Below are 16792 nucleotides of genomic sequence, written 5' to 3' on the forward strand. Positions count from 1 at the left end.
CTTTGGAGTTTAGAGTGGATTATGTAGTAATCACCAAGAGAAATTAGGATTTCCTAGCGTTTCAGGGTTTTTTGAGGTGATTCCTTTTGTGGCCCTGGTTTTCCGAGTAGCTTTACCTCTCCTCTGAGCTGATGATGTATTCTTGAAAGCAGATGCCTTGTTTTGTTTATGATGATTGCTCTTCCAGATTTATTGGAGAAGGGGAAGGATACAAGTACATGAACAAAAATGACTCGTACTTTTCTGTTGAGTGGAACATTTTGCTACAGCGTATTTGCGGGGGCACAATAACAGCATGTCTCTCTCTTGAATAGAGGACAAGGAGCCACACCCATGGCCATGCAGAAAGCCCAGCAGGTGTCTCAGGGTCTAGATATGCTCACAGCAAAGGTGGAGAATGCAGCTCGAAAACTGGAGGCCATGACAAATTCAAAACAAACCATCGCAAAGAAGATTGATGCTGCCCAGGTACCAATGATGGTTTGGGGAGTAGGGGGGTGGGATAGAAATGCATTCTGTAATTATTCCGGGTTGTCCTTTCTCTTTTCCTCACAGTCAGGAGAGGATGATTTATCTTGTTATCAGTCACAAGTTGGAGGGGTATGTTCCTGTCCAGGAACTGATTCTTAGCTTCTGAAGGTTAACTTTGAAAAGCACACAGCTTTAAACTAACGCTTTGATATTTTAGAATCAGAATCTTTATTTTAAACAGTTTATATTAAGCATTGTACTGGGTGCAGAAAGAATATAGTTTTGATGTTGAATAGAGTAGACATATGATCTTTCATTCCAGGAAATGTTTCTGTATTTGTTCAGAGTAAGTGATTTTTAAGGAAGCATTTAACAGGGGCAAGCAAATGTAAAATTTGTATGATTGCAAAATTAATCAGGCTTGCCTGACCCAAAGGCATGTTAACTCTCATGAAAATACTCTATTCTCTTTGAAGAGGAATGGTACTATTTTTTTCTTTGGAAATACGAGGGATTGACTGGTTCTTAGCAAAGTACCCTTGTAACATTGTATGGAAAAATGTTAGGTTTTTTTTGGTTTTTTTGTGGGGTTTTTTGGGCGAGGCAATTGGGGTTAAATGACTTGCCCAGGGTTACACAGCTAGTAGGTGTTAAGTGTCTGAGGCCGGGTTTGAACTCAGGTCCTCCTGAATCCAGGGCTGGTGCTCTATCCACTGCGCCACCTAGCTGCCCCAAAAGGTTAGTTTTTTAAAAAGATGACTATGCTTGTAATCCTATGGAAATAGGTCCTGTAGCTTTGCTAGACACTGTGGGTTTTTCGTTTTGTTTTGTTTTGTTTTTGTGGGGCAATGAGAGTTGTGACTTGCCCAGGATCACACAGCTAGTAAGTGTCAAGTGTCTGAGGCTGTATTTGAACTCAGGTCTTCCTGAATCCAGGGTCGGTGCTTTATCCATTTCACCACCTAGCTGCCCTTTTTTTAGAGTTTTTTTTGTTTTTGTTTTTGTTTGTTTTTACGAGACAATAAGGATTAAGTGACTTGCCCAGGGTCACGCACCTATGCTAGACACTGTTAACAAGGTATAGTAGTTCTTAAGATTCTTTAAGTAGCTCACTGTAGACCTCATTCATTTGTTGATTTTGTTTTTGTTTTTTGCCATTTCTTTATATGAAGAATTGGCTGGCAGATCCAAATGGGGGCCCTGAAGGAGAAGAACAGATTCGAGTTGCTTTGGCTGAAGCTCGGAAAATTGCAGAATTGTGTGAGGATCCTAAGGAAAGAGATGACATTTTGCGTTCGCTTGGAGAAATCTCTGCTCTGACTTCTAAATTGTCAGATCTGCGGAGACAGTAAGTAATAAGTTTCTATTTGAAGGAGAATTTAGCATTTAATTAATATGTGTGCACAAGCTTTTTCAAAGTTAAGTAATTTCTTCCAAACAAAACCAGTTATTCAATGAACAGAACAGAATCATGTCCAAACATTCCCATATCCTTTAAACAATTAAGCAAAACACCTTGAACAAGTGACAGTGAATGATTATAGATGCAGCTCCAGGCTTCTGTTATTTACTGTTTGATAAATGAAGACCACGTGCATTAACATTAGTATTCCTGTTTTCCTATAGCCCTTTCAACAATTGTAATTTTCCTTTTTCAAAAATCATTGTTGATAGATTTCATCCTGTGGGGTGGAATTTAAGAGTTAGTTGCTTTAATTCACATCTCTCTATTTATAAAATTATTTGGAGCATTTTTTCCCATATATTTGTTGATAGCTTAGATTTCTTCCTTTGAGAACTGCTTGTTCATGATTTATCTATCGCATAATGACTCTTTTCCTAATATATTTGCGTTAGTTCCTTATATATTTAGGATACCAGACAATTATCAGAGAAGTTTTCTACAAAGATATTTTTTCCCTTGTTAACTTTTGCCCGTCCAATCTTGTTTTGTTTGTGTAAAAACTTAAAAATTTTATGGAATCAAGATTGTCCATATTTTCTTCCATGATCTTCTCTATTCCTTGTTTGGTCTTCAGCTTTTTCACCATCCATTGATCCAAGGTAATTTTGTTACTTGTTCCTTCAAGTTGTTTATAATGTCACTCTTTATGTCTATGCCATGTATCTGTTTGGAGCTTAGATGATGTGAACTGTTGGTGTACCTGATTTATGCTAGATTGCTCACCAGCTTTCCCAGCAGGTTTTTTTTTTTTTTTTTTAGTGAGGCAATTGGAGTTAAGTGACTTGCCCAGGGTCACACAGCTAGTAAGTGTTATGTGTCTGAGGCCGGATTTGAACTCAGGTACTCCTGACTCCAGGGCCGGTGCTCTATCCACTGTGCCACCTAGCTGCCCCACCCAGCAGTTTTTTTAAACTAATCCTTCAAAAAAGGAAAATGGGGGCAGCTAGGTGGCACAGTGGATAGAGCACCGGCCCTGGAGTCAGGAGTACCTGAGTTCAAATCCGGCCTCAGACACATAACACTTACTAGCTGTGTGACCCTGGGCAAGTCACTTAACCCCAATTGCCTCACTTAAAAAAAAAAAAAGGAAAATGTTAGATGTTGGAGGGGATATGGGAAAATTGGGACACTAATCCACTGTTGGTTGAGCTGTGAATGGATCCAAGCATTCTGGACAGCAATTTGGAACTGTCCAAAAGGCTATAAAATTGTGCATACCCTTTGATCCAGCAAAACCGCTGCTAGGTTTATATCCCAAAGACATTCTCTAAAAGAGAAAAAGACTTTATTTGTACAAAAATATTTATAGCAGCTTTTTTGGGGGATGGCTAAGAATTGGAAATCAAAGAAATGCCCATCAGTTGAGGAAATGGCTAAACAAGCTCTGGTATATGATTGGGAAATGACAAACCGGATGATTTCAGAAAGGCCTGGAAAGACTTATATGAATTGATGCATAGTGAAGTGAGCAGAACCAGGAGAATGTTGTGCACAGTAACAGCAACATTGTCTGAAGAACTATGAATGACTTAGTCTCAGCAATTCAAGGATCCAAGACAGTCCTAAAGGACTAATGATGAAGCATATTATCCCCCTCCAAAGAAAGACTATTATTGATTGAATACAGACTGAAGCATGCTGTTTTTCACTTTGATTTTTTCTTTTATTCAAGTTTTCTTATAGTAAATGACTAATATGGTAATATTTTACATTTTTAAAAAAGTGAGTTCTTGCTCCAGAATTTGGCATCTTTGGGTTTATCGAGCCCTGTGCTCCTTTGTTCTTTTATGCTTTTGAATGTTATATTCTTTGAGATTTCTGACTTTTTCTTTTTTCTAGATGAATTTCCATTATTGATTTTTCTAGCTTCAAAAAATAATCTTTTTGCATCTATTGGAATGGCACTAATAAATAAACAAATTTAGGCTATTTTTATGCAGCTAGATGGCATAATAATTCTACGAAGGAGGTAAGATATGGTCATCTCCACTTTGCTGTGGGGTAAAGAGAAGCAAAGATAGGCAACAAAGATTGGCCCAGTGGAAAGAGCACTGGATTTTGAGTTGGGAAGACCTGAGTTCAGATTCTGCCTCAGCTTACTGGTTGTGTGAACCTTTCAGGTGACTTAACCTCTCTCAGCCTCCATTTCCTCATCTATAAAATGACGATGATAATAGCACCCACCTCCCAGGGGCTGTTGTGAAGATCAAATGAGATAGCATAGGTAAAGGCTTTGTTGACCCTAAAGAGCTATATAAACACTGGCTATCTTAGCTTGGCTGCCCTATGAGCAACAATATTTTTCCAGCTATTTAAGTCTGCATTTCTGTAAATGAGTGTTTTGTAGTTGCATTCATATAATTCTGATGTGTGTCTTGATAGATAGACTTGGAAGCATTTTAAACACTCTCCAGTTATTTTGCTTGGCTCTTTTGTTATTTCAAAAAAAAAAGCCAAAATTTATGTGTGCTTTAAATTTTGCGAAAAAAAACCTTAATTTAAGTTGTATCATTTGATATTTTCCATGATCTTAGGACATAGGGACCAAAGGTATTAGTGTCAGAGACAGAATTCAAACCAAGGTCTTTCCCACTTCAAATCTCATATCTTTGCAGTAGATCTTTTCCTTTCTCAGCATCATGAGAAGAATAGAAGTTGTATGGACGTACCTATCGGCCAGATGTAAGAACGGCCAACCTCTCCTTCCTCGGCCTGCCCAGTCTTTAGTAACAATTGTAAGAAAATCTCAAGCTTTGTTTTCCTGGGGGATATCTCTTTTAACAGCTTCAGCATCTCAGTTTCTTCCCTTGAAGGACCACATCTCCCATGAAGCTCTTTGTGACTGTCTAGAAAAGAGGTCTTACTCTTTTTTCCTCCCTTTTCTTGAGCATGAAATTTATTTCTTCCAGCCTTCCTAATTAGGTTGTGTCAGTTGTCCTGGTGCCTTCCCCATCGAGCAGCTATTTGTATTTACCTGAAGTACCCTGAATGTGCAGGGTTTCTAGTATGGGGGCAATGGAGGTGAAATCAATAGTTGGTAAATAGCATTTTTGTGTGCCAGGAGAAATACTGTCTCTGCTGTTGAGCTTACAACCTAATGGGGAAAGACAGCCCACAAAAGGAAGCTGATAAGAGGGGGAAAGTACCCGGGGAAGGGCCATGGTAGAGAATCAGAACTGAGCAGCCCAGTGAGAAGTGAAGAGATGCTGTAGCTGAGCTCTCTTCCCAAGTGAGAGGTTGGCATTCTTGGCTCCACTTTTCAATCAGAGGGGCAAAGGGTGGTGATGAAGTGGAATTCAACACTGATGGGGTCTTGCAGGATGATGAGGCTTTCCCAGTAATGAACTTCTTGGTGCATGGGGGAGAAGTAGAAGAAAGGAGGTTTGGAAAGAGCTGCTTGTCAGCATGAGAGGATGTAACAGCTGTAAACGGCTTTGAAAAGACAAGTGGTGCCAGAATACTGGACAGAATGGGATTATTTTCATTTAGCACAATAAAGTAAAAGCAAAATCTATTAAATGCCTTACCGACACCCCTGTCATCCACTGCAGGATAGGTAAATTTTCCAAACTATCCTCAACTGTGTGCGCCATGGCCAGCTGAACACCCCTACCATATACCCACACCCTTGGATATCTCCATTTATACCTAGGAGATGGGTGTGCTTTCTCAGCTGTGTGGTCAGCCTCTAGGATTTTGACCTGATTTGTAGTTTCACACATCAGTGTTGGAGGCTCCTGGTGAGGAACTACCAATACAGAGCAGCACCTTTCAGGCAACTTTAGAGAGCTGTCTGGGCAAGACAACCCAGGTTATCAACTGTGCCCTGTTGCTTCTCCATTCCTGACTTTAAAAAAAGTTATCCCTGTTAATTCCATCACTTTCATGTTGTCAGCTATTGTCAACACATCTGCTTATCAACATAGGGTTATGCACATGTGGTCACATACAGCACAGTGTTTCTTATCCTGACATTGCCAGGCTTTTCACCCTCTTGGATCTGATCTACCTTTCTAGCCTTATCTCCCAGTATTTCTGTACATCATTCTTTACTTCAGACCAACACTGGTCATGTGCATTCTCTCTTATGTATCTTGACTCTCTCTCTTCCCCCTGCCTGAAATGCCCTTCTCACCATCTCTCCATTTATAAAAATCTTATTCATTCTTTAAGGCTGAACCCAAATACCTGATCTCGTCAGCCTCCAGTGTACTCTCCCTCTTCTATACTCATGAAAACATGTACTATATGTCCCATCCTTGTGACACCAGATTCTACTTCAGGTTGTTATTTCTCTTTTTAGGTTTATATCCTTTGTCTTCCACTAAATTAGAAGCTCCTTTGAGGGTAAAGATCTATTTGTATCTCCTCTAAGTGCCAAGCATAGTTTCTTGAATATGGGTGGCAATCATTAAATATTTCTTGCTGATGATACAATGTCAAAGACAATATTAGTGAGTGTATGCCTTCTCTGTGATCAGTTATGTGTATCCATTCTCTACCAAAATCTGGTGCTGAGAACATAACCAAATACTTGGGAGCCAACGTGGTGGGTTTCAGAGAGTAAGATGAATAACTTAGAGATTGCCTAGACTTCCAGTGAAGAAAGTTACAGAATCCTAAATCTTAGTGACCTTAAGTAAGCAAGCGACCTTAATTGGAACCTCTAACCCATCCCTCTGCCTTCAGGTTTTTAAGGCATAGGACAACCTCTGCTGAAATTGTGTCTTCCTAATGCTGACTTAGCTTTAGCTACAGAGTGGATCAGGATCTTCAAGTGTGATTAGAAATTAAGTTATCTCTAATGAAGTTAAGTGATTAGAAATGAAGCCTCATGAATGGTTATCTGCTTTTGACTGTATTGTGAATATTATTTTATTCCCATATTGTTGTAATTCTTTAAGTAATGGCCTGGTGCTGTTTATAAACAGCTTAGTGTCCTGGGCTATATGATGCCCATGATGGTAAGGATGAGTTCAATTTCTTAGTCTTCTTGGGAACTCCCCTTCTTTTGGGGGGGCAATAGTTTATGTATTATTTTTAACTATGGTCAGTAGTGGTTCATTGTCTTAATTTATCTGGAATTTATGACTTCAACAGCTATTCTTTTATCTTCAGGGGGAAGGGAGACTCTCCTGAGGCCCGAGCTTTGGCTAAGCAAATTGCCACAGCCCTGCAGAACTTGCAGACCAAAACCAACAGGGCTGTGGCCAATAGCAGACCCGCCAAAGCAGCTGTCCATCTGGAGGGCAAGATTGAGCAAGCTCAGAGGTGGATTGACAACCCCACGGTGGACGATAGGGGTGTAGGTAAGGCATTTAGTAGATTTTCTTTTCACTCTATTGTACAAAATGAAAACTAACCCATTTTGTCTCGAATTCTGGTACCATTTGTCTTTAACAAGGTTTTTGTTACCATTGGTTAGTGTCATTAAACTTTGGCATGTTGTTTGTCTTAACACCTCCTCTTGTTACAGTTGAATTGAGGGGAAATGGGATAAATGACTTGGCAGCATATAGGCCATCACAGCACTGTTCATCTTCTCCAAATGACAGTTTTGATCCGCAGTATTGAGCATTCTGTTTTTCATCTCTTTACTATTTAACTCCTCCTTGTCTTTGCAAAGTGTCCACTTGGGTATAATTTTGGTAAATGGAAACCAGGCCTGTGGACTTCTAGGAAGTAGCAGCAAGAAGTTAAAAGGACCTGTTCAGTATCCCCCTGAAAAACAGTAGTTATAATGCCAAAATGCCAAATTGGACAAAGAAAAGTTTTAAGAAATTATTCTAGACATAGTAAACACCAACAAAAACATTCACTTTTATATATAGGAATATATGCTGCCATAGGTTTGTATCATTTACAGTTTTTAAAGGTGTTAAGGGCTAAAATTCTAGCTAAACTGTCTAAAATATCTAATGAGTGGTCGCCAATAAATTATAAGCTTTAGCAAGAGTTAGACTTTTAAGCATTTATTAAGGAGAATAAGAATTTGGTAAAGAGAGAGAGAAAGGCCTAGATTCCTATCTATTAAAGGGAGAGCACATTTCTAGCTCTGCTCTCCACCAGAGTCCAGAGGAAAGAGCCTCAGAACAAGCGCCAGTCTCTTCCTTCCTCCTCCCACTATCCTGCCTCACTTCCTTTTCCAAAGAAAAGACTCCTGGTCTTGCCCTCAAAGACCTTCGCTTCATGGGCAGAACTCTTCTACAGTAAGTCTCCAGCAGGTGGCGTCATTCCAATCGTTACAAAGGTATATGTTAGCTTTTTTTTTTTTTTTTTTTTTTTTTTTTTTTAAATTTTTATTGATGTCTTTTATTTTATTTTATTTTATTTTTGCAGGGCAATGAGGGCCAAGTAACTTGCCCAGAGTCACACAGCCAGCAAGTGTCAAGTGTCCGAGGCTGGCCTTGAACTCAGGTCCTCCTGAATCCAGGGCCGGCGCTTTATCCACTGCACCACCCAGCCGCCCCTCCATATGTTAGCTTTAAAAAGAGAGTAATGAAAACATCCCTGTTTGCCTCCTTATCCCCATCTGAACTCATTATATTCTATGTATCTTCCCCCTTTTGTTGCCTTTTTTTTTTTTTAAACTCTATCACTTCCTATGTAACAGCATTTCTTTGGAAGAATAAATAGACAAGACTGTCAAGGAGAATAATGGGGAAAAAGAGGAAAGGGGTCTCTGACCTTGCCATATCCAATATCATTAAATAATGTAGTAATTATCAAAATTATCTGGTTCTAGATAAGAAAAAATGGGAAAATGGATCAAAGGAACAGAAAATAATCCAAAAGTAGAATCAGAATACTAGTATCTGATAAATCCAAGACGGCAGAACAATAAGGGTTGAAATTAGCAGTTTTTTACACCTGGGTAAAGTATATTATGTGAAGAGAGAGCGAGAGCGAGAGCTAGAGAGAATGTGTGTGTGTGTGTGTGTGTGTGTGTGTGTGTGTTTGTAAAGCCCACCTGGGGACTAAGTTCAATTGTTTCTATATTGCTGAAGGCCTGAAAATTCTATTTTCACCCTTCTGAGTCTGCCATCCTGGGGCTATGCCCTAGTGGGCTCCATTGTAGTTTACTACTCTTGGATGTATTGCTTTTAAAAAACAAACAAAAACTGTTGGGAAAATTGGCCAAGAATATGGCAAAAAAATAGATTAGAGCCACTTCTCTTGCCAGATATCATGATGCCTACCAAATGGATAAATAATATAAATTTTTTTTAAAAAATCATTAAAAAGAAGGAAATGAACAAAAGTTGAGAACTATCTTTACATGTGACGGGAAAAAAATAAAATACTTTATTAATTAAAAACAAAAAAAAAAGAAGGAAATGAGAAGATTAGTTTTATTGAACATGAGAAAACAGAATCTCTTTCCTATTCAACAAGTAGAAAAAAATCATTGGTAAGAAGATTTTATTATATAAAAATAGTCTTTTTGCACAATAGAAAGCAATGCAGCTAGAATAAAATGGAAAAGATTGGGGAAAAATTAGCCATATTTTTCATAAAAATCAGAAATTAAAAAAGAATTTATAAAGAATTATCACAAATGCATAATAGAAAGACCATCACTCAGTAGATATAAGTGGTTAAAAGATATGAACCAGGTAGTTCTTTAGAAAAATAAACAAGAATTATTAATAACCACCTGAAAAATCGTTCACACTTTTATAATCAGAAACATAAATTAAATCTGAGAAATCACCTTACATCCTTTACATTGCTAAAGTTAGTTAATAAAATTCCTTGCTATTGCAATTTTGTTAAATGAAAACTAGGCCTGGTTTTGCAATTGTAGCAAAATAGGCATATTACCATACTTTCTGGAGATGCCATAAATTTGTGTAGTCATTTTTTCTTTCTTTTCTTTTTTTTTTTGGTGGGGCAATGAGGGTTAAGTGACTTGCCCAGGGTCACACAGCTAGTACATGCCAAGTGTCTGAGGTCAGATTTGAACTCAGATTCTCCTGAATCCAGGGCCAGTGCTTTATCCACTGCACCACCTAGTTGCCCCCATGTGTAGTCATTTTTTTTTTTTTTTTAGTGAGGCAATTGGGGTTAAGTGCCTTGCCCAGGGTCACACAGCTAGTAAAGTGTTATGTGTCTGAGGCCGAATTTGAACTCAGGTACTCCTGACTCCAGGGCCGGTGCTCTATCCACTGTGCCACCTAGCTGCCCCTGTAGTCATTTTTTTAATACTATTTTATTTTTTTCAGTTACATGTAAAGATAGTTTTTAACATTAATTCCTATAAGATTTTGAGTTCCACATTTTCTTTCCTCCCTCCCTTCCTTTCCCAAAGATAGCAAGCAATCTGATATAGGTTATACAGTACAATCACATTAAACCTATTTCCACATTAGTTATGTTGTGAGAGAAGAATCAGAACAGAAGGGAAAAACTACAAGAAAGAAGAAACAACAACAAAAACAACAACAAAAAAGGGAAAATAGTATTCTTTGATCTGCTTTCAGATTCTATGGTTCTTTTTCTGGACGTGAAGAGCATTTTCTATCACGGAGTCTTTTGGAATAGTCTTGGATCATTGTATTGCTGAGAAGAGCTAAGTCTGTCACAGTTGATCATCTGTGTAGTCGTTTTGTAAAGCAAAATGGTAGTATCCAGTAAGATCTATGAAACTGAACTCTTGTACTCAATGTTCCCATTAGGAAGCTCTTTACAGAAACATCTATCATAACATTAATCATATTATCTAAAACCTTGGAAGCAGCTCATGTATCCAGTAACTGGGGAACAGCCGAACAAACTGTAGCACATGAATGTATTACAATATGTCACAATATTACAGATATTAAAAATGCACAGAATATTTAGAATTTAGATGAAGAATAAGCAAAGCAAAAGACAGCAGAGGTTTATAAGAAGGAATGGGAAACTAGCAGAAGCTACCTTGGAGTCAGAGCAGCTTCAAGGAGTAACTGAGCAGTAACCAAGGAGAATTTTTTCAAGGTGCAGTGAGATGATAATAATACACTGAAGGAACTAGAGGAAGAAATGGAATTAGCCTTCCCTCTATCTCCCTGTCCCCCCAAAAAAGAAAAAGAATAAAGAATTGGACTTACCTGTAGAATTTTAGAACAAGATAATGATGAAATTGTTAACTAAAGGACAGAATGGCAAAAGAAACAAGAGCAGAGAAACAATCCCAGAAAGTCATCAAGTTGGAAAAAGGATTTGGGTAGAATGCAGATGAAAGGGAGGGATCTGGGCAAAGGGAGAGTAAATCTAAAGGTTACTGAATTTTCCCAAAGTGTAAGAAGACTCTTACCATTTTATTAGGATTAATTGACCCTACACATATTAAGCTGTACTGTATTTAGACCAGTAGGCTGGTTACTGGAGATCCAAAGAAATGGCCCCTGCTCTCAAAGAACTAACCTTCTCCTGCAAGATACCCCTGATCTTGTGTCCAGATAGAGAATTAGTCATTGGAGGTGGAGGAGAGAAGGTGGTAACCAGGAAAGGCACTGTGGAAGAGCTGGCACATGAGTGAGAAGCTGAGGTGTTAACAGGAGTGCATTCCATACATGGAAGATGATGTGTGTAAATTTATCTAAGTGTATGGTTGGTTACTGAGCAAAGGGAAAACTTATTTGCATTTGCTGGAAGGAAGCATGGGAGCCAAACTGTGTGTGGAGAGTCTTAAGTATCAGTATGAGGAGCTTGAGTCCCATCCTGGAGACATAATAAATAGGGAATGACTGAAGGAAGGCATTTGAGCATGTGATGTTTAAAATCTAAATTGTGGTCGCTTTAAATTAGAAGCTTTAGCACCAGTCCTTGGACATTAAACATTTATTAAAGCATACATATATTTACAAAGAGTTCAGAAAGTTAAGAAAAAAGCCTATTTAGCCTAGAGTTCCAGCCTGGTCTGGTTCTTCCTCAAGTCCTCTGCCACAAGCCTGCTTCAATCACGAACTCTCTCCAGCAAACTGATTGTGGAAGCTTTTTATAGCTCTGGAACAGAGGCAGTCCTTACACACTGCTTCAAGCTGATTGGTTGGCATCATCCAAATCCATTGGTTTTGAAGGTGTTCTCAAGTTGAGTTCACAGTCTAGCTTCTGAGAACAATACCTTCTTAAGGGCTGGCCAGGTGTGATTACAATCCAGTTAACTTGAAGTAGGCTAATCAGCAGTCAATCACTCTCACTTGATTCAATCAGTCTAGATTAATCTCCAGGTGGGTCTTTGAGTATCTGCGAAATCCCATTATTTCATCACAAGCGGGAGAGTGCTACTGGTAACATCTAGGCCTTAGGAATATTACTTTGTCAGCTCTTTGAAGGATGGATTTGACAGAGAGCAGACAAAAGCAGAAAGACTAATTTGGATATATTTAAATAGTTCAGGTAAGCTATAAAAGTCTGAGGATGGGGCCTTTGTGATTAGAGAGAAAGGAACACATGCAAGAGAGATTATGGAGGAAAGAATCGTTAAGACTTGATAAATGATTGACTGTAGAGATGAGAGATAGGGAAGAGTCAAGGGTGACTAATATAAATCTGGGTAACTGAGAGGGTGGAAGCATCTTCAATGGAAACATGGACGATTGGAAGAGAAAACGGTTTATGAGGGGGAAGATAATGAATTCCATTCTGGACATGTTGGGTTTAAAATGCTGACAAACATCCAGTTGGAGCTGTTCAGCAAGTAGTCAGCAATGAGAAGCTAGAGTCCAGGAGAGGGATTTTGATCCATTACATAGATTTGGAAGTTGTTTTCATAGAGGTGATAACTGAATCCATGTATGCTTCTGAGATCACTAAGGGAAAGAATGGGAAGAGAGGAGAGAATGTGTGGAAAAGAGCCTTGGGAAATGCCTTAGATATTAGGAATAGCACCTCTGAGAAGCCCATACTGCAATACGAAGCCCAGCTCTACTGAGTGCCACTACCCTCTGAATGTGGAGCTGAGGGTAGTAATGAAAAAACACTTGATTGGACTTTCTGGCTACAGCTCCACTTGAGCTCCCTGCTCTCAACTAGTTTAAAGCAAAGTTTATGCTTCTTTTTTGGCTTAGGTCAGGCTGCAATCCGGGGGCTTGTGGCAGAAGGACATCGTCTTGCCAATGTTATGATGGGGCCTTATCGCCAAGATCTTCTTGCAAAATGTGACCGAGTGGACCAGCTAACAGCCCAGCTTGCAGACCTGGCTGCTAGGGGGGAAGGAGAGAGTCCACAGGCAAGGGCTCTGGCTTCCCAGCTCCAGGATTCCTTAAAGGTGAGACTTACAAGTAATACACTGTTGACTTAATATTGGAAAGAGTGGGCATCTTATGATGTATAGCATCTTATTATGGATAGTTTGCTATATTTGATATAAAAAGGCCATGACAAAGGAAAAAAGAAATCTGTGGCTAGCAGAAAATTCTTGTATCTGGCAAGAAATTTGGAAAATTCCATTACAAAATGAATATTAGATGGTACCAGATTAGGTGCTGTAATTGTAAGAAATGACAGGATTAATGAGAGAATAAGGAATTTTTAAGTACCCACTCTGTGTAGACATTCTCCTAGGCACTGGGGATGCTAAAAGAAAAACAACATGGTTCCCAACTGCAAGGAACTTATGGTCTATAGATTGAAACATTATATAAGTAAATACAAAATAGATACAAGGGAAATCCAAAGTAATTTTTGTGTGTGGGGGAATAGAAGCTTTAGCAGCTGGAAGCATCAGCAAAGGCCTCCCATAGGAGATGAGGCTTGAAGGGAAGGAGGGATCCTATGAGGCAGAGATGAGGAGGGAATGCATTCTATCATGAGTCTTAACCTGACCCAAGTATCAGGAGAATATCTAGTTTTACCTGATGTGTCTTAGGTTTTTCCTTTATTAGACTGTAAGCTTCTGGAGGTTGGGAACCATGGTTTAAAAAGTATCCTTTGTAGTTCCTTGCATGTAGCTAGGTGCTCAGTAAATTGTTGAATGAATGATGTAGGAATCTTGATTTGATAAACATGCTTATGGTTGGATAATCCTGGGGGCATTTTCAATTGGAAAAAAATATTTTTAAGGATCTGAAAACAAAGATGCAAGAGGCCATGACTCAGGAAGTGTCAGATGTTTTTAGTGATACCACAACACCCATCAAGCTGTTGGCAGTGGCGGCCACCGCACCCCCTGATGCACCAAACCGGGATGAGGTAGGTATCTCTCTGGCTTTCTCTGTCCTCCTGGTTAGGTGCTGGCTCTGGATAGGGCCATCCCTCGAGGGAATGAAGGACTCTATCTATCTATCTATCTATCTATCTATCTATCTATCTATCTATCTATCTATCTATCCATCCATCATCTATCTATCATCTATCTATCTATCTATCTATCTATCTATCTATCTATCTATCTATCTATCTATCTATCTATCTATCTATCTATCTATCTATCTATCATCTATCTATATCTCCCAGACCACTAAGAAGAAGAAGCCTCTGAGCTTTAATCAGTGAGGGATTAGTTTTTATTGCTTGGGAATTAACTAGACAACAAAAGGTGATACCAATTAGGGAAATAGGAAAGTAGAAATACAAATGAATAATCTTAGATCTAAGCTTTAGTCTATATTCCTTTATAAAACTCACCGAATCCCAAACTGCCTACCAGGCTGAGAACCAGCACCGAACACCAAACGTGTGCGCTGTCACCACTAAGCTGAAAAGCCAGAGCGAGAGAGAGTGCGAGAGAGAACGAGAACTTCCGTTCCTCCCTCAGTTTTAAGCTGGCATGCCAGAAGTTTGTTGTGGACTCCTCCCCAAAAGGGAGGTCCTTCAAAAGCCGCTTCAGTAGCATGCTCTCAACTCTCAAATGATTCAGCTAAAACTTCCGTTTTTTACCGCACTTTGGTTTTGCTAATAATATTTACTCACCCACCTTAGTCATGAGTTTCTCTTCTGCCATGAATGACTGGGAAACTCACTTCAGAGTTTTCCAAAGTCCCAGAAGGACCCATCAGTAGCAGTGATACCGTTGCTGCTAATTCTGCTGCTGCTACCCTGCACTTGTGTGGCTTCGGGCAGACCTTGTGTAGAAAATGAAGAGCTTGCATTGCGTGATTTGTAAGGGCTTTAAGTACTAATATTGTGTGATTCTATAAAAAATCAAGGCAAAAAAGAGGCCATAGTCTAAGCAAAAGGATCTGTGGAAGAAGTACAGGGCACCATAGTAAGAATGGAGCCAGATAATTGACCTACAGGCCTTCTGAGGCTAGAGTTGTTTATGCTTCAGGCTTTTACTGTGTGTGTGTCTGTGTGTGTGTGTGTGTGTGTGTGTGTGTGTGTGTGTGTGAGAGAGAGAGAGAGAGAGAGAGAGAGAGAGAGAGAGAGAGAGAGAGAGAGAGAGAGAGAGAGAGAGAGAGAGATGTCATGGGTGAAAGCTGGTTGTATACATAGTGTTACAGGAGATCGAGGAGACAGAAGCATAAGATTCCTGGGATTGAAGCATTTTACATATCTGCTCTGATGGAGAGTAGTTTTTTTGTTTTTTGTTTTGGTGGGGCAATGAGGTTTAAGTGACTTGCCCAGGGTCACACAGCTAAGTAAGTGTCAAGTCTTGAGGCCAAATTTAAACTCAGGTCCTCCTGAATCCAGGGCCAGTGCTTTATCTACCCACCTGCCCCCTGGAGAGTAGTTTATACATTTTCATATATAGAGGTGTATTCAGTAGAACTCCAAACAGCTATTAAACATATCCTGAATTTTTTAAGCCATGGGTCTGATCATTTTCTTCAAAAAGAAAACAAAGGGTTCATGATAATAGCTGGCATGTCCACTTTGATGTTTCATCCCCCACTGGATCTTCACTACAGTCCTGTGAAGCTATTTTACTGATGAGGAAAATGGAGGTCAGGGAGGAAAAGAGAGTTGCTCAGAGTCTGCTGCTAATAAAGAAATAGGCTGAGACTTGAAACCATTTCTTAGGAATGATCAGACTCCACTATTTTGCTTCCTATTAGTAGGAATTGGAGCTTTTGCTGTGCTCATTTGAGCAAATAACTTGCCTTTCATGGATTGTATAGCCTTGCATCCCAGATGCCCATCTTGCTCTGCTAGACACGAATGAACTTAGATTAGAGAGCTGGACTTTTCAGCAAGATCTTGCTGTTTACTGTCATCTCATTTAACAGGTTAGCATTTGCATCCAGTAAGAGCTCTTGAGCCTCACTGATATTTCAGGCATATCAATGAATACACCCTGTGAAGAAACACATTAGGCAGATTGCTTACATGTTACTATGAGGATTATTTGTGGTAGTATTTTGTATTTTGAAGACCCGAGCACAGCTTTGAAAATCCATGGACCATCCAGAACATGGAGTTATTTTTAAAATGAATTGCATGTAGGGCAGCTAGGTGGCCCAGTGGATAAAACACTGGTCCTGGATTCAGGAAGACCTGAGTTTAAATCTGGCCTTAAACACTTAACACTTACTAGCTCAGTAACCCTGGGCAAGTCACTTAACCCTTATTGCCCCACCCCCCCAAAAATGCATTGCATGATTTGTCTGTCTTCTCCAAACTAGATTATCACCTTCTTGAGAGTAGAGACTATGTCTTCTTCACAATTCTTTTAAGTTCCCTATACAAACAAGGAAGTTAGGAGTGCTTTGAAAATCAACAAGGTAAATTAGGGGCAGGTGTGTGTGTGTGTGTGTGTGTGTGTGTGTGTGTGTGTGTGTATGTACATACGTACATGTGTGTATGCGTGCATGCGCTCCCATATATATGACCAAACTTGTCAGACCCAAAGGAATGAGTGCTAATTTTCTTTTAGGCCCATCAGTCTTATTTATCGAGATTTGGGGCAGTTCTCCCAAACTTTACATTGGA

The 16792-nt window shown here is 39.4% G+C and overlaps 1 protein-coding gene across 4 annotated transcripts in view; it reads left to right on the forward strand.

Moving 5' to 3' along the window:
- VCL (vinculin) overlaps nucleotides 1-16792 on the forward strand; it is a 118282-nt gene that overhangs the window by 85140 nt on the left and 16350 nt on the right. For all 4 annotated transcript variants that reach the window (XM_043983335.1, XM_043983336.1, XM_043983337.1 and 1 more), the window contains exons 9-13: nucleotides 315-468; nucleotides 1644-1819; nucleotides 7055-7245; nucleotides 12991-13190; nucleotides 13985-14113. In XM_043983335.1, coding sequence (XP_043839270.1) covers nucleotides 315-468; nucleotides 1644-1819; nucleotides 7055-7245; nucleotides 12991-13190; nucleotides 13985-14113 — 850 coding nt within the window. The remainder of the gene's footprint in view (nucleotides 1-314; nucleotides 469-1643; nucleotides 1820-7054; nucleotides 7246-12990; nucleotides 13191-13984; nucleotides 14114-16792) is intronic.

Source organism: Dromiciops gliroides, chromosome 2 (genome assembly GCF_019393635.1).
Source record: "Dromiciops gliroides isolate mDroGli1 chromosome 2, mDroGli1.pri, whole genome shotgun sequence".
Taxonomy (NCBI): Eukaryota; Metazoa; Chordata; class Mammalia; order Microbiotheria; family Microbiotheriidae; genus Dromiciops; species Dromiciops gliroides.